The 23528-nt window shown below is 45.5% G+C and overlaps 1 protein-coding gene across 1 annotated transcript in view; it reads right to left on the bottom strand.

The window, feature by feature from the left end:
• Nucleotides 1-23528, bottom strand: part of WNT5B (Wnt family member 5B) — a 142379-nt gene that overhangs the window by 26936 nt on the left and 91915 nt on the right. Inside the window, exon 2 of the mRNA XM_059683960.1 lies at nucleotides 1253-1398. Coding sequence (XP_059539943.1) covers nucleotides 1253-1398 — 146 coding nt within the window. The remainder of the gene's footprint in view (nucleotides 1-1252; nucleotides 1399-23528) is intronic.

Here is a 23528-nt window from a genome sequence, read left to right as displayed (position 1 = left end):
GGGCTGGGAGGAGTTTTATAAGGAGATGGCTAGACTGTGAGCTGGCTCTTAAAGCGTGTGGGGCAGGAGGAGAATGAGCCAGACAAGGGTAGGCTATATTCATTTGAGGCAGAGGGCAAAAAGAGCCAACAGGAGAGCACGGGACTTATTCAAGGAGTAGGAGTAATTGGTTCACTTTGGCCTAAATGCAGGATGTGTGATAGAAAGCAATACATTCCCTTAAATCAGTGGTTCTCAACCTTCCTAATGCTGCGACCCTTTAATACAGTTCCTCATGTTGTGGTGACCCCCAACCATAAAATTATTTTCATTGCTACTTCATAACTGTAATTTTGCTACTGTTATGAATCAGAATGTAAGTATCTGATATGCAGGATGTATTTTTCATTGTTACAAATTGAACATAATTAAAGCATAGTAATTAATCACAAAAACAATATGTAATTATATATGCGTTTTCCAATGGTCTTAGGCGACCCCCTGTGAAAGGGCCATTCGACCCCCAAAGGGGTCAAGACCCACAGGTTGAGAACCACTGCCTTAAATAGAACTCCCCCTTATGCCTTTAAAATCTAATCCAATTTACATGCATTGCAATATATTCTAAATGTTTTCACTTCCCTATCTGACCCACACATCCCCTAATCCACTCTTTATCAGTTCAAGGGCTCTCCCTTCAGCTCATCACCCACCAGACACAATAAAGTGTTAAGTTAGATGAAAAGGCTGTACATTTGCCATCTTAGGAAAAATTTGAGCAGGACACAGTCTGTGCAAAACAGGTGGTGAGTGCCTGCCATTTCCATGTTGGCTTGGCAATGACAATAGTCTTTAAAAGACAAAAAGAAAGACACACATGATCCTACAAATCCCTCATCTTGTCATCAGGCTTATAAAATAGAAATTCTACTCTCCTTGCCCCTACCAGCAAAAAATAAATAAAATAAAAATCATCCAATAGCAACAAAAGAGATATTTTCAACCACCCCTAGAAATGGGGGTACAGCCAGGAACAGGGGAATGCAGACAGGATCAGAGAAAAAGCCAAGTGAACGAATCCTTTATCCTGTGGAACCTTTACTTCTGGGGGCTTGAGAGAGAAAAAGGGCTGTGCTAGATTTCCTGGGATAAAAGAGGGCCTTAGGATTCCTATGAATACAGGAATGATCACGACCCACCGTGACCTTCTCCACATTTCAATTACCAAAGGAGGCGTAGGTTGTAGAGTAGGACTTCAGCCCCTCTCACTCACCACCAGGAGCTGGCTTCGGCTGGGAGCTGAGCCCAGCTAGAGAGCAGCGCAGCAGCGAGCAGCAGCAGGCCTGGCATGGTCGGCCTCAGCCCTCCCCAGTGTCCTGGGAAGACCCCTGGGACTGCCAGCGTCCAAAACTGGGCTCCCTGAGAAAACAGAAATGGAAGGAGAATCAGTGTGGAAATGCAACAGATAGGGGAGGCCCCACAGACAGGGTGAGCTCTGGGCTGGATCTAACATCACTTTCTCTCCCCCAAAGAAATGCAGCCTCTTTCCAACCTCCAGTTCTTACTGTTCATCTCACCGTAGGGTTGCCTTGATGTCTCTTACCCCAAACCGTGAAGACCCCACTCGAGGCCTAATTCCAAAGGAAATACAAGCTGAGAAACTAGAAGAGAGAACTGAAAACACGCTACTTCAAGAACAGAGCATGTGCTATGCAGCATTGATGCAATGCACATCTGCCCTTCCAGAGCGAGAGCCACCCATCGCCCTCCTCTTTGCCTCTCACACCTGCCAGAGGTGGATGTCTCTGGCCACCATGCTCTTTTGTGGCGCTAAAAACCAACTGACAGCCAAACAGGAGTTTCCCTCTCAATCTGTTACCTTCTCACTCTAAACAAGTTTTCCAAATCCCAGAAGCTGTTTACCAGGAATAACAGTAGGGAGAAAGCAAGGACTTTTCACTTTCTCAGGGCAACTTCTCTGAGAAATGTAAAAGCCTACAGCAAGCCGGGGCCCTAAAGCTCTGGAGGCTGGGGCGTGCCTCCCTGGGTGGCCCTCATCCCTCCCCTGTGCTCAGGGGCCCTGTGTCCCAGCAGCACCTACAGCAGAATGGGAGCACCTGCTGCTCCTCATGTGCACCCCTTGCCTCTAACATCTGTGCTGAGCAACAACCCCTTCCCTGTGGCAGGAGAGCCTCCCGCATCTTTACTCTCCCGCAGCTTTTTGTAACTACCACCTATGCCTGTATTCCCACAAAAACACCTTTCCTGGAGTCCTCGAAAACCTACAGAAAATCCAGCTTCTGGATCCTGGAGCAAGTCTGTAAAAACACGCCCCTCCAACTCACCCTCACCTCGTTTCCCCTGGAGCTTCCATCCAGGGCATGACCCCTCAGTCCTAGTGAGTCTTCTTCCCACTACCCCTTAACACCTCCAACCTTACACACACAAACACACGTTCCCAAAGCCCCCACCCGACCCCCACCTCACCACGCAGTTCTGGGTCGCCAGGCTCTCCGGGAGGGGGCGGCAGGTGCTTTGGGTCATCAGCCTGGCAGATATTTTTGTCCTGAGGCCACCAAGAAAGGAAGGTGGCCTGAGCTAGATCCAGGGAAGCTGGGCCACAGCCTATCCCCACCCCCTTGTGGTTTTTCTCCTTGGGGTCTTAGCTGTGGCCGGGGCATCAACAGGCAGGTGTGTGAGGTCGGCAGGGGGCAGATCAAAGCAAAAACTTGCTCCTTCCCCTTTGTCATGCAGAGCGAGCTCGGAAATGATCCTGTCTCTAGCCCAGCGGACTAACAGCTCCCCACACCCTACTTCCCAAACAGACCTTCCCTCCTCTAAAGGATGCCCCCTCCCCCTCTACCCCCCATAAATCCTCCCCGTCCCCGAGGGCAGAAGGTCTGTGAATGCACTGACTGGAACCAAGAGAGATGGAGCAGAGATAGGGCTGGCACCAGAAGCTAATGGCTTTATGGAGGGGAGGGGACCAGGTCCAGAGTAGGGAGGACAAGAGAAAAGCTTCAAAGAATCTCCTTGTCCAAACATCCTCAGCTCCACCTACCAGTCCTTCTTGGGGACTCAAGAGTCAGAGCTGCCCCTACTCCCTGTGGCCCTCCTCCCTGCCCACACCTCCCTCCCACCCACATGGCCAGCCCACCACCAAGCCTCCTGCAAAACCCCTACTCCCACCGACACACATCCTCACACATTTCCATCCAGATAGCTGAGCTCTTTCTCCAGCTGGTGACGCTTCTTATCCCCACGGATTCCCCCTCACACCAGTGTCTCTCATTGTCACACCCTTTCACCGGGCCCCTGGGAAATCTCTGGCTCTGCAAGTCCTAGGTGCAGCCGAGGCCACACTGGGAGCCACTGTTTCTGAGCCAAGGACGGGAGTCAGTGCCAGCTAACAGTCGCTGTGGCTTTGACACCCCAGTGCCAGGCTGACAGGTGAGCTAAGGCCAAACTTCCAAGAACTGCGAACCCCGCCCCTCCGTGCTTTAAAAACGTAAACTAAGACAGGCTCACTCCCAGCAGCCGCCTACCAACTTGTGCTTTCCATCAAACTCTCACTAAAAAAGATTTTAAAAACTTAAAAAAGAAAGAAAAAGACTCTAGCACGGATGGTGGCCTCTTTCTCTGCCTTCCAGATGCGAGCCACCCTCTGAGTGGTCACCCAACCCCCGGCCTCGCCCACCCTCCTTTACAGGCTTTCATTTCCTCGGGCAGGGCTGGGAGGAGAAAGGTGGATGCTGGTGACCGGTTTCACTAGTTGGGCAGAATGGAAACTTCTTGCCTCAGCGGGACTGGGGAGGAAGGAAAACGTGTAGGGACTGATGGTTTGGTCTTAATGAGCCGGACACATCAGAGGCCCTGTTTGTGGGCCACTGCTGAGTTCCACAGCAGGTCTCAACCAGGGGAGACTGGTCCTGTGTGGGGAAATAGGTCTAGCAATTATCCAAGAGGCAGGGCGAATTCTTTTTGCTGCCTTGGTAATAACTAGAGTCTCCCCCCAAAACTAAATAGTTTCTCTTTCCTATGAGAGGTGTCATTTCAGAGCCACCAACAGTTAAGTATGAGAGAATCCAGGCTTCTCTTCTTTGGTAGTGACTGGGAGGTTGCAGGCATGGGGAGATGCAACATTCTCCATCGTGGGGACCTCCCCAGGGCCCGCATGGGCTGATCAGACGCATCTGCTCTGCTTCTTCATTCAGCCATTCATTTGTCCAATAAATTCATTAATCCAATATCCAGGAGGGGCCTCATGTGTCCCAGTTACTGCTCTAAGTGCCAGAGATAGGAATGAACAAATAAATTCAGGCAGGGATAGGGGCACCGACCCCCAACCCAGTCCAAAATCTGCATATAACTTTTGACTCCCCTAAAAGTTAACTACTAGTAGCCTATTTACGGGAAATCTTACCAAGAACATAGATAGTCGATTAACACATATTATGTATGTTACATGTATTATATACTATATTCTGATAATAAAATAAGCTAGAGAAAAGAAGATATTATTAAAATCATAAAGAAGAGAAAATACATTTACAGTATTTATTGAAAAAAATCTGTGTATAAGTGGACCTGTGCAGTTCACACCCATATTTTTCATGGTTCAACTGTACATATATGTTAGGTTCTGTGAATATTATGAGAAAAATATAAAGCAGGGACTAGAATCAAGAATAAGGCGTGATAAGCCAGCCAGAGACAGAAAAATACCATGTGATTTCACTTATGTGTGGAATCTAATGAGTAAAATAAACAAACAAACAAAATAGAAACAGACTCATAGATACAGAAAACAGGCTGGCAACTGTTAGAGGGGAGTGGGGAGGGGGACTGGGTGAAAAAGGTGATGTGATTAAGCAAAAAAAAACAAAACAAAACACACACACAAACCCTCCCCCCCCCCCCCACACACACACACAAACTCATAGACACAGACAACAGTATGGGGATTACCGAAGAAAAAGGGAGTGGGGGGGGGTGAGGGGGTAAAAGAGGGTAAAGGGGGGATAAATGGGATGGTGAACATACAGATTATATATTATAGAATTGTGCACCTGAAACCTATATAATTTTATTAACCAACTAGAGGCCCAATGCACAAAAATTCATGCAAGAGTAGGCCTTTCTTCCCCCAGCTGCTGGCACAGGCTTCCCTGCCCTCGCTGTCCACAGGCACCCGGGACCAGGGCTGCTTCCCTCCTCTGGCCCCAGCTTGGTCAGGAAGGATGTCCGGAATGATGTCCGGTCTAATTAGCATATTACCCTTTTATTATTATAGATATCACCCAAATAAACTCAATAAAAAATTTTAAAAGAATAAGGCATAAAAACTTACATTACTTAGGGTCCTTGGGGAAAGCACATTGGGAAGTATCTGCCCAAACCACTATGTAGATGGAAGGCAGCAGGGGACAGCCCTACTGCCCATCTCCAACCCCTGTGGCTCGTCCTGGGTCCTGACTGAGACTGCACCGCCTGCTCTACCAGCACCACAAAGGGCTGTGTATCTGAAAACAGAAACTCCAGGTTCTCGTCCTTTTTCTGGTTGGACTCAGTTACCAATTTTCATTTCGTTAGGGGGCTGTGGTCATCCGGCCCAGAGGCAGGAGACCAAGGAGAGAGACTTGGACAAGTGGGGCTGAGGCCCCAGCAAATCCGTCCTTGAAGAGGTATCTCTGTGCTTTCTACACGCACTTCAGACCGTGCCTGTAATGAAAACCTCAGCCCACAGGGCGAGGGCTTGGAAAGGTTATCCAGCTGCTCTGCTCACAAAACCACCACTGGGTGTTCAGCTTAGGAGTCACACAGAAAATGGTGTCCCATCCCACACCTGTCCCCCTGCCTCAGACAGGCACCCTCACACCTAGAAACTTACCAAGAAATAACCAAGATGCTGGATGGGAGCCTTCTCACGGTTGCCATGGGCTAACTGTTGCTGGGTGACCCAGTGAAGAGCTACTGGGTGCAAAATTTAAAAACGCACTTGCTCTTTTGTTGACCTCTCTGGCACAGCAAGATGAACAACCCTAGCAGTCTGGAAAGGGAACGTCCCTCTGTGAACTCCTGGCTGCACTGCCACAACCTACTTGCCTGTTGTTAAATTATCTCCATGGGGTAGGGGCGGATAGAGGAGGTGCAGGAATGACAGCTGTCATCCCAGTCTCCTCTTTCCTTGGTCACTTCAACACCATAAAGAGGAGAGAAAGACCCTTTATGGATCCTGACTAATACCTCCTGAGGTGTACAGCACGTTCACACATTTCCTTCCCTATTTCCAAGCAAGTGTTCGCCCTGCTTAGCCCTCAACACCAGAACAGTTCTTTGTGGTCTAACCCAGATGGCTCCAACAGGTCTTCCTAAAATATGCACTGAACATCATAATATTCCCATTTGAAAACTTGCAATGGTTCCCAGTTCTTTTTTTTTTTCTTTTTCCCTCAGTTCTTTAACCATCCTAAACTTCCCAGCCCGGCCTCATTTTCCCTCATAGTCTTCTGGATTTCCAAATGCGGACCTCTTTTCGCACCTCCCCCTGCTCCTAGAACAACCCTGCTTTCCCCACAAGACCTCGTTCTGATCTCTTCCCAAGAGGCATTCTCCTCTACAGCAATCCAAACCTTAAACTACTTCCAAGTCCATGCCCATGGTTCACTTCCTCCATGAAACTGTCCTTGATTAATCCAACACCATGGAAATCTTTCCACTTACTTGGGACTTTGTTAGCATCTATGAGTACAGGTATCTACTCAGCACTACCCTATCCCAGACATGCTGTCTTGGAGCTGTGTGTATTTCTTACTTCTCCAACCATCAGAAGTTTCTTAAAGATACAAACTTACTTTTTCTACTTTCCATCTATGCCCCATGTGCCCAGTATAGTTATATTAGGCAGTAATAAATGGTTCATCGTTAATAATCAGTGACATACCTGATATTAGTGAACATTTATTGAGCACCTCCTCCATGCACTGAACCAAGTGTTTTACCTCCACTTTTATACCCTCACTTTAAATACAAGGAAACCAAGGTGTAAAGAGGTTAAGTAGCTTTCTCAGACAGCAATTGAATGGTAGACCCTGGCTTGGACTCCAGGTCTTTCTACTCTTCCCCAGCAGAGGTAACTACATCACATCCTTGACAGTTCTTCCCTGTCCCTAGAATATAACACTCCCTCTGCTTTGCTTTTCTTCTTTCCACTATTGCCTTGTTGCTAAGGCTGTGAATAGCAGTACAGTAAATCAGCCCTGACCAGGTGGTTCAGTTGGTTGGGCATTGTCTCCTACACCAAAACGTGGCAAGTTTGAGTCAGGGCATATAATCAGGTTGTGGGTTTGATCCCCGGTCAGGTGCCTGCAGGAGGCAACTGATCGATGTTTTGCTTGCTCTCCCTTCTCTATATAAATCAATTTTAAAAAAAAACATGCAATACCTATTTAGTTGGGGGCACTGAAAAAAAAGGTAAATTAGATAACAACAACATAATTCATAGGAAGTAGCACAAAAAACAGAGTTTATTTAAAAAAAAAAAAAAAAAACAACCACCAGGCTGATTGTAAAGTTACTAGTATAAACACACACACACACACACACACACACACACACACACACGCACAGCCTTGTCGGTGGGGGAAGAAAGCCAGACTTCTCCCAATCAAAATGATGACAGGCTGCTTAAGGCTGGAGGAATTAAGATAGAATAACAGTTTTAGAGAGCTGGTATTTATGTGTATCAAAGGTTCCCCGTCTCCTAAAGGATGAAACCAAACACCATCACCACATTACACAAGTCCTTTCAAAAGGTGACCTTGCCAACCTTTCCATCTTGTTTTGGTTTTCACTTTGTACTCCAGAAACCCCAAACTGCCTGCCTCTCCACACCTCCTTACCACCCCACACCTTTGTGCTTTGCTGACTTCTGGGAAGGGGTTGCCCTCTCTCTATGCAGATCAGGCTCTTTGTCCTTGAGATCACACCCTCAAAGATGTCTTCCTTGACCATTCAATCCAAAGCAGGCCCCACCTCCATCATTCTCTTTCTAGCTTAGTGCATGTTTTTGCCACATCTATACTAATAAAAGGCTAATGTGCTAATTAGACTGGGAAACCTTCCTGACATCCTTCCAGACAAAGCCATGGTGGTTGGGCCGAGGCAGAGGCAGTTAGGATCGATCAGGCCAGGAGGGGAGGGCAGTTGGGGGAGAGCAGGCCGGCAGGGGTGGGCAGTTGGGGGCAATCAGGCCGGCAAGGGGGGGCAGTTGGGGGTGAGAAGGCTGGTGGGGGGGCAGTTGGGGGTGAGCAGGCAGCAGGCAGAGTGGTAAGGGGAGATCAGGCAGGCAGATAGGTGAGCAGTTAGGAGCCAGCGGTCCCAGATTATGAGAGGGATGTCCAACTGCCCTGCAGCTGGCAGTCGGACATCCCCCGAGGGGTCCCAGATGGAGAGGGTGCAGGCCGGGCTGAGGGTCACCCCCCTCATGCACAAATTTTGTTCACCGGGCCACTAGTTTAATATAATGTGGCATAATTTGGTATGTTTATTTGTATTTTTGTTTCTTTCCTCATAAGTTCTGCAAATGGTCTTATTCACTATTTTCTCCCAGTGGTTAGGATAGTGTCCAAGGGTACCTAGTATGTGCTCAATAAATATTTGTTGATTGAAAAAAGAGAATAGCCCTCTCCAGTTCTCCAGCCACCGGCCACTGAGGTCAGCCTCTCATAGAGACAAAGGAGTCCTTTGGTTTCCATATGGCCCAGCCCATTGACCAGCACAAAAACTGCTTCTACTGATGTATCCCCTTATTTTGGAATCTACTATCAGATGTTAGTTGAGATTTTGGAGATTCTAAGACCCAGCTCAGTCTCTACCTTGTCTTCAAAGACATGAGAACCCTTGGACTTCTAATCCTGCTTATTATGCAGTAAAGTGAAAAGGTCAAAGACATTGCTCCTAGAGGTGGTTTGGTCTAGCTGGGGGAAGTGAAAAACCTACTCCGAAATGCAGGACAGGTGAAGTGCCTGAGGAGTCCAAGGGAGCAGTCATAGTCAGGAGGTAGGCCTGGAGTAGGGACTTAAAGATGTGTAGGCTTTAAATAGGAGGAAAAGAGCAAGAAGGATTTCACGTAAAGATGTGGTTTGGTCTAAAAGAGAAAACTTCGCCCTGGCCAGGCGGCACAGTTGGAGCGTTCTCCCATACACTGAAGGGTTGTATGCGTATGTTCGATTCTCGATCAGGGCACACACCCTGGGTTGTAGGTTCAATCCTTGGTTGGGTACCTGTGGGAGGACACTGATTGATGTTGATCAATGTTTCTCTCTCATATGGATGTCTCTCTCTCTCTCTCTTTCTCTCTCTCTCTCTCTCTCTCTTCCTCTCTCCCTCCCCTTTCCTCTCTCTCTAAACTCAATTTTTTTTTAAGTTAAACACACACACACACACACACACACACACACACACACACACACATATTCTCTGGTGAGGATTTTTTTAAAAGAGAGAAAATTTGAAGGATAGGAGAGATATTGCAATATGTGAAAAAGGATTTTGATAATTTTCAGTGTTCTCAGAATCATTCTTCTTTTTTGTTAATCTTTATTGTTGAAAGTGTTACATATGTCCCCTTTTTTCATGTAGTCCCTCTAAATTCCTACTGAGCATTCAATATCAATTGTCCAGAAAAACCTCTCATGGTCATATGCTTCTAGTTTCTGGGGGCATCATTGCAGGAATGGGGTCATCAGCTTAGGGGATCAGTCATCTTTTGACCATGAAATGATGGCTGAGTAAATCTTCCTAGACAGCCAAGAAGTATAGGAATTCAGATGCTGATTTATTATACTCTTTCCTCACAGTCCCACTTGTTCTCTGTGCTTCAATTCTCTTCCGGATCTAGGACTAAAATCTTGGTGTCATATTTGACTCCTTCCTTTCCTTTACCCTCCATGTCAAATCAATTGCCAAGGCCTCTTCACTGTGTTTCCATAATATTTTAAAAATTTATTCACTACTCTCTATTCCTACTGTCATACTCTGAGCTATTGCAAGAGCCTGCTAATTGCCCTCTTTTCCCTCCAACAAATTGCATCTTTTGTCCCATTCTTATCTACTGAATGACTGAATGAATTCCTTCCATACTTGGTTCTCTAATTTCCAGGGTAACAGCCAGCTACCAGGTTTCTCAAAGTATGGTCCCCAGACCAGTGGTCGGCAAACTCATTAGTCAACAGAGCCAAATATCAACAGTACAACTGAAATTTATTTTGAAAGCCAAATTTTTTAAACTTAAACTATATAGGTAGGTACATTGCTATTAACTTAATTAGGGTACTCCTAAGCTGTCCTTTGCTAAAAACGCCTCAATTTGAGGGGTCGACCTCAGCGAACGTACCCCCACTTCTTCTAACGCCACTTCTTCAAAATAGACTCGCCCAGGCCGAAAACTGACTTCTGCGCATGGGCCACGAAGTTTCAATCACACTGTAAGTGCGTGCCCGCACGTGGTATTTTGTGGAAGAGCCACATTCAAGGGGCCAAAAAGCCACATGTGGCTCGCGAGCTGTGGTTTGCCGACCACTGCCCCAGACTAATAGTATCATTATCACTTGGAAACTGATTAGGTAAACAAATTCTCAAGGTCCACCCCGACCTACCGAATCTGAAACTGGGAGGGTGGTACTTAGCAATCTGTTTTAACAAGCCTTCTAAATGATTCTGATGCCCAGGAAAATTTGAGAAACACTATCATAAAGCCATCTATAGAATATGTGATGAATTAAAGCACTAAATCTTTTAAGTACGTATATGCATGTTAATGACAAATATCTACATATCAATGCCTTAAACTAAAGACTTCTGGGAGCCATAGAACCACAGAACATATAGAAACCAAGCACCACCCCTAGGATGAATAAATATGTCCATCTACTTCTACTCTGATGGTCTACATGTATGTAGACCCTTGTAATACATAAAATACTAATTCATTTAAAAGTGCTACTGATGATTGTGTGATAATTGCACAACTCTAAGACTATATTAAAAACCATTAAGGCCTTAGCTGGTTTTGCTCAGTGGATAGAGCATCAGCCTGCGGACTGAAGGGTCCTGGGTTCAATTCCAGTCAAGGGCACATACCTGGGCTGCAGGCTTGATTCCAGTAGGGGGCGTGCAGGAGGCAGCCAATCAATGATTCTCTCTCATCATTGATGTTTCTATCTCTTTCTCCCTCTCTCTCCCTCTCTGAAATCAATAAAAATATGTCTAAAAAATAAATAATAAGAACCCCATTAAGTTGTACACTTTAAAGAAGTGAATTGAGTGGTATGTGAATTGTATCTCAAAGCTGTGAAATTTTTTTAACAGTGTTCGCAATGCTGCAGCCATTCTACTCTCCTGGAGAATCTGCTGTGTGCATCAGCATATACCAGAGCAGCAGCTGTCCACAGCCTCATACTGTAAACAACACACAGATCCGTCCACCATGTGATCTAGTAACACAACGAAACAGTGGGGAACTACAGTTACATGCAATAGCATGCATGACTCTTACATACATGATGCTGAGGAAAGAAATCACTAAAGAATATATAAACTACTAGAGGCCAGGTGCACAGATTCGTGCACCGGTGGGGTCCCTCGGCCTGGCCTATGGGGATTGGGCAGAAACCAGCTCTCCAACATTCCCTGAGGGGTCCTGGATTACGAGAGAGTGCAGGCCAGGCCGAGGGACCCCACTGGTGCATGATCGGGGCCAGGGAGGCACCACGGGAGGGCTCCAGGGCATGTCCGGCCCATCTCGCCCAGTCCCGATCTGCCGGACCCCAGTAGCAAGCTAATCTACCAGTTGGAGCATCTGCCCCCACCCTCCCGGTGGTTGGTGTGCGTCATAGTGGCTGGTCAAACAGTGGAACTAACGGTCAGACACTTAGCATATTCAGCTTTTAATTTATAGGATGATTCCATTTATGGCAAAACTGTATTGTTTAGGAATCCATTTGTAGGTGGTTAAGTCATAAAGAATAGCAAGGAAATGATTACTATAGATGTCAGGGGAGCCCGGCAGGTGTGGCTCAGTGGTTGAGCCTTGATCTATGAACCTGGAGGTCACAGTTCGATTCTCAATCAGGGCAAATGCCTGGGTTGCAGGCTTGGTCCCCCGTAGGGGGCATACAGAAGGCAGTCAATTGATGATTCTCTGTCATCATTGATGTTTCTGTCTCTCTTTCCCTCTCCCTTTCTCTGAAATCAATAAAAAATATTTCTTTAAATGTCAGGAGAGTGGTTTCCTCAAGGGTGGAAGAGGGCATTGCGGTGAGGACAGAGCAATAAAGGAATTTCTGGAGTGCCAGCAATGTTCTATTTCTTAATCTGGGTAATGGGTTAAAGGGGGTTCACTTTGAAACAATTAAGATGTGCATATATGCCCTAACCGGTTTGGCTCAGTGGATAGAGTGTCGGTCTGCGGACTGAAAGGTCCCAGGTTTGATTCCGGTCAAGGGCATGTACTTTGGTTGCGGGCACATCCCCAGTAGGAGGTGTGCAGGAGGCAGCTGATCGATGTTTCTCTCTCATCGATGTTTCTAACTCTCTATCCCTCTCCCTCCCTCTGTAAAAAATCAATAAAACATATTTTTTTAAAAAAGATGTGCATATATGTTCTATGCAGTTTTCTGTATGTGTTACATTACACAAGGAAAAACATCTTAAAATGAGAAAAAGTCTTATTCATACCTAACGGTTTGAGGGGATCTTTAAATATTTCCTCAGCGTTAAGTACAGCTACAGTCTCATGGGGCACATGACCTTTGCAGGGGGCTGAAAAAGGGATGCTCATATCTGAAAAGAAACCTCTGCTTTATACGCATGCATGCTGGGAAATATAGGTACAGAGACAGCCACACCTGATAACTACCTGGGGGCGGGGTGTGGGGGTGGGGTGGGGCGGGAGGCTGGTGGGAAGCGCGGGGTTCACTGCAAACCACACCGGACTCGCCAGGAGCACCAGGCCAGATTAACGACACAGGAAGCAGCAGCCGCCAGGACCACGCCAGGAGGCAGCTCAGCATTTTGCTTCTTCTCCTCTCACAGCAGGAAATGAGGACCTGGCAAAACCCCCTTCTGTCTCTCTTTGTTTGTTTATTTTTGTTTGTTTATTTCTTGTTTTTGTTTTTTGTCAACTATTACTATTTTGTCCTGTAGCTAGCTGTTTCTCTTACATGAATTTTTTCATAGATGCTATTCTCCTGTAAAACTACGTTTTTAAGTAGTGACCAAAGATTAATGCAATCATGTAGCAGAAAATTCCATAACCTCTTAAAAGAATCCCCAGATGCTCACCTTTCTTCTCAGCTCAATTAACGTAGCCTTTCCCTGCCAGCCTTAATGATCTCTCCCAAGGGTTTCTCTGTCTCTAGGTCTCTCTGGTTCCTCCTTCCCCGCTTTGCTACATGAATCCTCTTAGCCCGAAGGCACAGCACTCCTCTGTGTGTTCTACTTTCTGACAGCTGGTGAAGATGAAAATTTAAAAGTGGGTTTTATGGAGGGAGTAGCCCAGCTTCCATACCACTCACTGTGCAGCAGCCCTTTTCTCCCAAATACCTGGTGTCTTTTCTCCTTGTTTCTCCAGCTTGATGGAGGAATAATCCTTGGGGGTGGGGATGAAGGAGTGATGAGATTTTAATTCTGGCTCTCAAGAAAGATGCAAAATTGTCCTTCCTCAGATATGTGTTTGTCGTTTACAGTGATAAATTCCCCACAATTTGGGGAGCACAGAGCAAAGCAAACCTAATCACAGTGCAGGGTTTGAGGCACACAGAAATAGACCCTGAGGCCTCCACACTAAAATCTAGTTCTTAATGTTTCAGAGAAAAGTGAAAAGTAATGACACCTGGTTTTTTACTAGTATCTGGGGGGAAACCAGTAACTCTAAGTTACCTGGGTCTCTATTTGCTCTCTCTAGCTGTTGTCCCTACATTTCAAATTGATCCTTACACTGTGCTGTGGAGGCGTCCCTAACCCTTCAGAGGGAAGGCATGCCAAGCAGCTTTCTCATGAAAACCATAAGCAGAAAGTCCATTCCTCTCAGGCACAGGCCCCCTTCCTTCCTCGCAGGTGAGAACATTCAAAGCCATGCTGGCTCCCTCTTTCCCTCTCTCCCACGTCAGTGCTAAGACACTCACATTTCCTTCACCAAAACCAGTCACTGCCAGCAGCCTTCAGACCAGGTTTGTGGGTCTCACAGGTTCTGATCTGGAGGATTAAATAGCTTCTGTGGCTGCTCAGGAAAAAGCATGATCACGAAACTCAGGCCTGGGCAGGTTTCAGAGGTGTTTGGTTCACCGCTGAGATTCTTTTGTTTCCTTTATGGTTCTGCCAGGCCTCTTCACAGCACTCCCAACCCTCTTGCTAAAGGGTTCCATGGCTGCCTGCCTTCCCGGTAAAGGCTGGAGGGAGGGATGGAGGCCAAGCCTGGCAGCCTGCGCTGCCTCAGCGAGGGCTGTGCGGAAAATGAAGCTAACACGCAGGTGGCCTGGCGAGCATCTTGCGTTCAGCAGCCACTCAACAAATGTTAATGTTCATCATTTCACAATTATTTATTGTGGGCCTACTGAGCACCTAGCACAAGATGACAAAAATTAATAAGACGTTATTTTCCTAAGAACTCGGAGTCTCTCTGCTCTCCAGCATAACGGTAGGCACTGGCCACATGTGGCTATTTAAGTTTAAAATGAACTAAAATTCAATACTCAGTTCCTCAGCAGCAGCAGCCACGTTTTGAAAGCTCGGCTGCTACCTCTGTCCAGTGGCTATTGTTCTGGAGAACACAGATGATAAACATTTCCATCATCACAGAGCGTTTACAGACGGTGCTGGTCCAAAGTGGAAGCCAGGCAAGAAAACAAATCATCACTCAGACAAAACCAAAATCTATTGTTAAGTTTGGTGTAATAAGAGCTATAAGAGAGATAACAAGCAAAATACTATAGGCACTTGGATTAGAGCAACTAACTCTGGAAGCCACAACCCAGGATAAACACCCCACCTATGGGCCAGGAAATAACCTTTCTCTATTCCAATGACAACCTTAATTAGGCAAAGGAGACACCGTGATGAAGTTGGGAATAATTTCCCATTATCAGAACTAAATGGATAGCAATTTTGCAATTGCTACTCAGCAAAAAGGAAATTCAGACCCAGTGAAAATGCCAGAAAGTAATTTAAATGGAATTCTTTTTTTACTCTAATTCAAGTCAATAAATATTGTTGAGCATCTATTATGTCTTACTCAAAGTCAATTAAGAGGAATTCTTATAATCTTGTAAGGGTGAGGCACACATATGAGATTACTATATTTAGCAGAGTGATATGTTATTTTTTTTTAATTAAATCTTTATTGTTCAGATTATTACATTTGTTCCTTTTTTATCCCCTCCCATAACTCCCCTCCTCCCAGTTCCCGCCCCACCCTCCGCCCTCACTCCCCACCCACTGTCCTCATCCATAGGTGCACGATTTTTGTCCAGTCTCTTCCCACATCTCCCACACCCCTTTCCCCCCCAAGAATAGTCAGTCCATTCCCTTTCTATGTCCCTGATTCTATTATAATCACCAGTTCATTCTGTTCATCAGATTATTTATTCACTTGATTCTTAGATTCACTTGTTGATAGATGCATATTTGTTGTTCATAATTTGTATCTTTACCTTTTTCTTCCTCTTCCTCTTCTTAAAGGATACCTTTCAGCATTTCATATAATCCTGGTTTGGTGGTGATGAACTCCTTTAGCTTTTCCTTATCTGTGAAGCTCTTTATCTGACCTTCAATTCTGAATGATAGCTTTGCTGGATAAAGTAATCTTGGTTGTAGGTTCTTGGTATTCATCACTTTGAATATTTCTTGCCAATCCCTTCTGGCCTGCAAAGTTTCTGTTGAGAAATCAGCTGACAGTCGTATGGGTATGCCCTTGTAGGTAACTGAGTTACTTTCTCTTGCTGTTTTTAAGATTCTCTCTTTATCTTTTGCTCTTGGCATTTTAATTATGATGTGTCTTGGTGTGGTCCTCTTTGGATTCCTTTTGTTTGGGGTTCTCCGCGCTTCTTGGACCTGTAAGTCCATTTCTTTCACCAGGTGGGGGAAGTTTTCTGTCATTATTTCTTCAAATAGGTTTTCAATATCTTGCTCTCTCTCATCTTCTGGCACCCCTATAATTCTGATGTTGGTACGCTTGAAGCTGTCCCAGAGGCTCCTTACACTATCCTCGCATTTTTGGATTCTTTTTTCATTTTGCTTTTCTGGTTGGATGTTTTTTGCTTCCTCGCATTTCAAATCATTGACTTGATTCTTGCGCTCCTCTGGTCTGCTGTCGGGCGTCTGTATAATATTCGTTATTTCAGTCCGTGTGTGCTTAATTTCTAGTTGGTTCCCCAATATAAGATCGAGGGTCTTATTAGTTTTCGTATAGATCTCATTAAGTTTATCGGCAGCTTCTAAACAGTTCTTGAGAGACCTTAAAAGTGTGGTTCTGAACTCTATTTCTTCCATTGACAATTTTGTCCTGTTTCTTTGTCTCCGCATTTTGTTATGCTTCCTTGGTGCACCCCCTAGTGGTCTTTGTTCGCAGTCTTATAGATAAATCTTGATTGTTGTAGCTAATTCCAGGGAGGGTTTGACCTCCAGGCCAAGTGGCTATGAGAATCAGCTGTGTCAGCAGTGAGAGAACTTCTGTCCTCTAGGGAGGTGCTAATCTAGCCTTTGCCTGAGGCTATCTGGCAAATGCCTCTGTGCAGGGCTTGGGCGGGGCGGGTCGCACAGGATCAACAGGGTGGGCCGGAGAGAGCAGTTATGGCGGCTCTCAGTCCTGTCCCAAGGGGCTCTGCCTCTCTGAGTCCCAGCACCCGCTGCAAAGCTCGGAGAGAAAGCTGCACTCGCTCTGACTGAAGCCAGACAGTCCCGCTTCTCCCGTTTGAGTCTGGGTCCCTAAAGACTCGCCTGTATCTGGTGCTCAGAGTCTGCGACTCCCTCCCGATTGAAAACAACAACCGCGCACTCCGCACCTCAGAATTTGACTTCAGCACTGCGCCTCCTCTGAGTGTCCGTATGCGTTTCTCTTTCCTCCTAGTTGTAGGACTTCCACTCAGCCAGCGCCCCTGTGGTTCTGGGTGATGTCCCTTCCGTTTTTTGGTTTCACTTTTGAAGTAGTTGTTCAAAGCAGCAAACTCCGGCGTTAACCTATGCTGCCATCTTGGTTCTCCCAGAGTGATATGTTATAATGAAGGTACCAATTGTTATCTTAAGAATTGTATCCAATTATTAGTACTAAGAAAGACTAATTCCAAAGGAGGGATGCTTCCTAATGAAGGTGGTATTTGACCTTGTCCAGAAGAAGACAGGCAAGATTCCCACCAAGGGAGATGGGAAAGTGAGGCCCTTCTACTGGGCAAAGGTGCACAGGCCTGAAAACACACAACTCATTTTGAGAATGACAAAAACATTATGTAACTAGAGGCCCAGTGCACGAAAATTCGTGCATGGGGGAGGGGTATCCCTCAGCCCAGCCTGCACCCCCTCGCAATCCGGGACCCCTTGGGGGATGTCCAACTGCTGGTTTAGGGCCAATTCTGCAGGGATCCCTGAGGGATCGAGCCTAAACCAGCAGTTGGACATCCCTCTCGTAATCCAGGACTGCTGGATCCAAACTGCTCACCTGACTGCCTGATCGCCCTTAACCACTCTGCCTGCCTGCCTGATTGCCCCTAACCATGTGCCTGCCTGCCTGCCTGATGACCCCTAACTGCTCACCTGCCTGCCTGATTGCCCCTAACTACCTCTGCTACAGCCCTCACCACTGCAGCTTCGTCTGGAATGACGTCTGGAAGGTCGTTTGGCCGTCAAGTCTAATTAACATATTATGCTTTTATTATTATAGATCAATTTCATATCCAAAATTCAACTACCAACAAAACACACACACACACACACACACACACACACACAGAAAATAAAAGCCAAAATTCAAGGAAAAACAAAAGTCATTAACCCTACCAGACTGCTGTACTGATTTTTTGGTAATTTCCGAATCTGCCGCTATACCGCTGTACCTAATTTTCGGTACTTTGCCTAGACTTATTTTCTACAATGTCTCCAAGTTCCATCTTACTCTAACCACTTGTTTACATGTAACTAACATTTTTCTATATCATGTTGGTTTTTTTCTCTTTAATGCTCAGGAGCCCAGGTATAGGGGACAGTGAGGTTCAGGGCCTCAGGTCTGGTATGGTTAATTCTGGGTGAAGTAGGACCTTCCTATGGGACCTCTTCATGGGAGACCTTGAGGCCCCACCTAGGAACTTGGGCTTCATTCTGCAATCTGCAGGAACCATGCAAGGCATTAAAACAGGAGAGCCACGGTCAGATTGGCATTTACAAAATGCTGGCAATAATGATGATGGAGTGAGAGTCTACAGGCTGGAAACCCAGTTGGGAGAGCTAATCCAGCAGAAACGTGATAAGGGGCAGAACCAGAACACTGTCAACCTGAATGGAGAGGAGGGGAGGAGGTGTGGTCTGTGCATTGCACAGCCCTGGGAATGACAAATGCTAGCAGTCAGGCCCTCAGACCACTGGCCTTGGTCAATACTGAATGGAGATAAGGAATATTGATGGCAGTATATCTGCATGTGGCTTTGGGGAGAGCCCATTATTTCTGTGCTCATCTCCAAGGCTGCATTCAATGGTTGAAGCCGGTTTGTTCTTCATGGCCATCTTGCAAACATGTGCCATTGATCAGAAAGAGTTCCCAGTACTGAGAAAAACAAACAGCTGGAAGTACATATACCATCTCGGATGAGTTCGCAGAAATACCTTTCTTCAAATTAACAAGTATAGTTAATAGCAGAAATAATTATTAATAGCTTCTGCATTCCTGAGTATATATGTATTTGTTCAAGAATTACTTCACCCTCATCTGATGTCTTTCCACTTTGGATCATCAAAGCTATTTGTGGCTGAGCTCACTCAATAGTCACTGCATTTTCCAGCCTCTTCGCACTAAGATGTGGTCCTGTGCATGAGTTCTTCCTAATGGAATGTTAGAAGAAATGATGTCTGCAACTTCCAAGCCTGACCCATAAAAACCTCCAATAAGCAGTCACCCATGCTCCCTCTCCATCTTTCAGTCTGGTGCAGGTCAGGGTGGCAGCTTTCTTTCTTTTTAAATATATTTCTATTGATTCCAGAGAGGAAGGGAGAGGAAGAGATAGAAACATCAATGATGGGAGAGAATCATTGATCTGCTGCCTCCTGCACACCCCCTACTGGGGATCAAGCTCACAACCCGGGCATGTGCCCTGACCAGAATCAAACTGTAACCTCCTGATTCATAGGTCGACACTCAACCACTGAGCCATGCTGGCAGCTTTCAAAGTGAGGGCTAAAGATAGAGTCACACCGAAAAAGCCCAGGTCCCAGAATTACCACTTGGATAACTGCCTGCCAATCAGGGACACGCATTTCGGTTTATACATGGGCTAGTTTTAGAGCCAATTTTACATTTGGGTGTTTGTTTATTACTTAACTGGTATAAACTCTTACAATTCTTATTCTACTCTCTATTGCTCATCTGCATACTTAAAAAATATAACTCTTTTAGACTGTAAGCACCTTATTTTTATTTGTACTTGCTCAAAAAGTGGTTTCCCATTTAGACTATCAAAGGACTTCAATTGTGGGCGAATTGCTATCCTCATTAAAAGTATACAGAGGTGTCCAGCCACTCAGTCATAGGAGGACAGACTGAATGAAGAAACAACTCGGAATTCCTGTTCTTTGAGGTCTATGACACTATCTGTCTAGAGCAGTGGTTCTCAACCTTCCTAATGCTGCGACCCTTTAATACAGCTCCTCATGTAGTGGTGACCCCCAACCATAAAATTATTTTCGTTGCTACTTCATAACTGTAATTTTGCTACTGTTATGAATTGTAATGTAAATATCTGATATGCAGGATGTATTTTCATTGTTACAAACTGAACATAATTAAAGCATAGTGATCAATCACAAAAACAATATGTAATTATATGTGTGTTTTCCAATGGTCTTAGGCGACCCCTGTGAAAGGGTCGTTCGACCCCCAAAGGAGTCGCGACCCACAGGTTGAGAACCGCTGCTCTAGAAAGACAGTAAAGCTCAAGTGCCTTGAGGTATTAAAAAAGAAAGTTCAGTCCCATATTAAGCTATTTATCTACAGCGAGACCTAAACAGCAGTGCATCACATCCTGCTGAAGCAGGCCAGCTCTTCCCAACCGTGTGGCCTTGGATAAGTCACATAACTTCTGCAGGGCCCCGATTGCTCTAGTAATGAATGAAGGGCTGAACCAAACAAGCTCTCTAGTCTTTCCAAGTCCTAACATCTCTGGCATCTATTGATTAGCCAACCAACCCAGGTGGCTCATTAAAGTTATTGAGCAATATATTACTCTTTTACAATAAGTCATTTTTTTAAACTTTCCAACCCTTAATGAAAGTAAAGCCTACTAAAACACTAAACTAGATTTTAGTTTTACATGACAAAAGTTAAGATGTTTGGATAGTATCATTTTAAAAAGTCTTTTCTCATGATAGGTAAAAAATGCTCTTATTTTAAACTGCATTTCTTTGATCATTAGTAAGGGCACACACTTTTAGATATTTATTAGCCATTTGTATTTCCCCTTCCATAGGTCATTTAGTTTTAAGGTTAGAACACTTGCAGTAGGACTACAGGAGGGGATGGTACTGCCTGCATCTTTCAACCATTGGCAACTAAAGGGGCCAAAGGTATCTTGCCCAGAACTGTCACCAGCTCAACCGACAGAACTGTAGGGCTCCTGCCATTGAAACAGCTCTGTGCCTCCCAGAGTATGCCTGCCTTTCATCATGTGTTACATTCAATGGAATAAAAGCGGCTGCAAGCATAGCATGTGGGGTTCCACATTCAGTTTCTTTCTGTGACAGCCGCCTCTAATTTCCTCCATTGAGGAGTCAAAGGGGTTACTACACCACCCAGGACCTGGAAATCCAGCGGGGCTGTTTGAGCCTCTCTCTACTTTTCCAAGGATAAAGGTTCTACCGAGAGGCCCCAAACAAGCAGCGCTGCTAATGAGTGAGGCAGACAGGTCCTCAAGCTCAACTGGCCAGGATGGCACTGGTTTTGCCTGGTTAACTCCAGCACAAAAATTCGTTTTCACCCAAGAAAACCTGTAACTAGATATGCGCTGAAGTCACACAGAGAGCAGGAGTGTTGAGACAGAGGGCGGTTTTTGGCTCTGCTGCTTGTCCAAGACTAACCGTGCTCTGTGGCCACATGCTGTCCTGACGTTACCCTTCTGTCTAGGTGACAGTGCATGTGCAGCGATTCAAAAGTTGGAAAAAAACAAACTCTCTCCTGCCATCTGGGTTCTATCAGCAAAATAAAACAATACTGTTTGTTTCAAAAGCATTTAGAAATTTAGTTTAAAAATTTTTTTAAAAACCAACAAGGAAATTTTAATGAGGATCCTCTGCAAAACATGCCCCACAGCCAGTGCCCCGACTTTAAATCAAGGAAACACTGTTAGCAGGAGTGTGGCCAGACCTCAGCCACCGGCACAAGGAGAGGGAGGAGCACTCCTGATCGCCAGCAAACGGTTCATATGCTGCAGGGCACTGTCAGGATGGCGAGGACAGCTGGATCCGAAGCTCCGCTACACGGCAAACAACGTGAGTGGGTGGCACTGGCTTCGCCATGATTTCCTCGCCTCCCTGGCTGCACAGGAGACACTGCATTTCCCCACGGCTACGTAGCACAGCCTCTGCACCAGAGCGCCCACGCTCCAGACGGAGCCCCCAGATGAAAGCAAGAGCAGGAATGCAAAAACGCATCCTGATAACAATTTCCAGCTAACAGTGACCAGACTCCTAGGAAAATTTTGGTGGTAAAATGTATTCATGTTTGTGTTGAGAGAAACCACACACCCACCCCTAAAAGCCAGTATCAACAACCAAAAAGTCAGTGGAAAACAGCACAGCATTACACAGCAAGATCGTGTGACCTGACTTGGTCTGGTAGGAGCAGCATGGAATGGTGTGCAGCAAATGATAACATTATTGCACTTTTGCTTAGGAAAACACTCTCCAAGGCTGAGTCAAACACAGAAATGCCTGTGCTTTCTACCCCAGCTCCTGCCCAATCCCAGGCTGCTCCCAGGACAGACTCACTGACCTTACAGAGTCTTTAAAAGACTTCCTTTTCCCTTTCTCTCCCACTCTACTCCCACACCCAACACAGATGAACCTAAGAAAAATGATCAGAATGAAACTGCAGACTTATTGAGTGCTGACTGCATACACTATACCGAAGGATGGGGGAGAGCCGAGGCCTGGAGGTGAAGAGAAAGGCAAAATCCTCCCCCTAGCTCAGCAGTGAGAGCAGCCAGGCCAGGAAGGTCCAGGGAGAGGGTGGCAGGGCTGAAGGGTGGGGCCAAGTTCCCATCCTTGTTACATTCTGGGCAGCAGCTCTGGCAGAATCTCTACCTGTTTGCTCAGCCTGTTGAATAAATAGAACTGTGATCATCTGTATGCATAGAGGTGAACTTTCCTTGACCCATCAACACCCTTCTGACTTAAACAAACAAACAACCTTTTTATTGAGAAAACACACCAAAACACACAGGGTAAAACGCACAAATCTTAAACCCACGAAACCACCACCCAGATCAAGCCCCATCTAACCATGAAACAAACCAAACTGATACACTGCAGAGAAAGGCAGGGATAGAATTTCTAATTGCCTTGGATCTCTAATATGCCTTTCAAAAGTTGTTTTATTGTGGTTTTGAGTTTATTTTGATGGGGTCCGCTCAAGCGGGATCTCGGAAGCATTCTCCTAGCAGGCACACTCATTCAGGATAGATGTTTCTACCTGTTTAGGGATCTTTCAGGGTCCCTAACATTTAAGAAATGTTGAAGAAAACATTCAGGCTTCCACCTACTGTTGCTATAAATTTGCATTCTTATGTTTAGGAACAGGGGGTGAAGCAGTTTAACTTTTATATGTACTCCGGATACTTTGTCCTGCATAACATACCACAAACTTAACTCCCTCCAACTTGTTATTCTTTGTGAGCCATTTGTTTTCCATGGTAGGACAACAGTGGTAACTGTTATTTTTAGGTCTTCAAGTTTTCCTTTTCCAACTTTGTCTTAGAATGTAAATGAACAGGATAAAGAGATAAAACTTGGTTTTCTTTTTCAGCAGTGATTTTCAACTGGTGTGCCGCAAGGATTTTTAAAATATGCAATACCTGACTATTTAGTCAGAGGCACTGGTTTCTTTTCCCTTAGATTTTCATTTAAAAATGACAACAGTAGCCAACATAACAGTAGCTATCTGGTGTGAATGAATCAAAATTATACCTATTTTTTTGGCAGGTCGGCAAAAAATAAAATTTTTGGTGTGCTACAGAATTTTAGTAATTAGTTTATGTGTGCCAAGCGATGAAAAAGATTGAAAATCATTGTTTTAAAGA

This window comes from Myotis daubentonii, chromosome 2 (assembly GCF_963259705.1).
Source record: "Myotis daubentonii chromosome 2, mMyoDau2.1, whole genome shotgun sequence".
NCBI classification, from domain to species: Eukaryota; Metazoa; Chordata; class Mammalia; order Chiroptera; family Vespertilionidae; genus Myotis; species Myotis daubentonii.
Note: the sequence above shows the minus strand (reverse complement) of the source record. Positions and strands in the feature narration are given on the sequence as shown.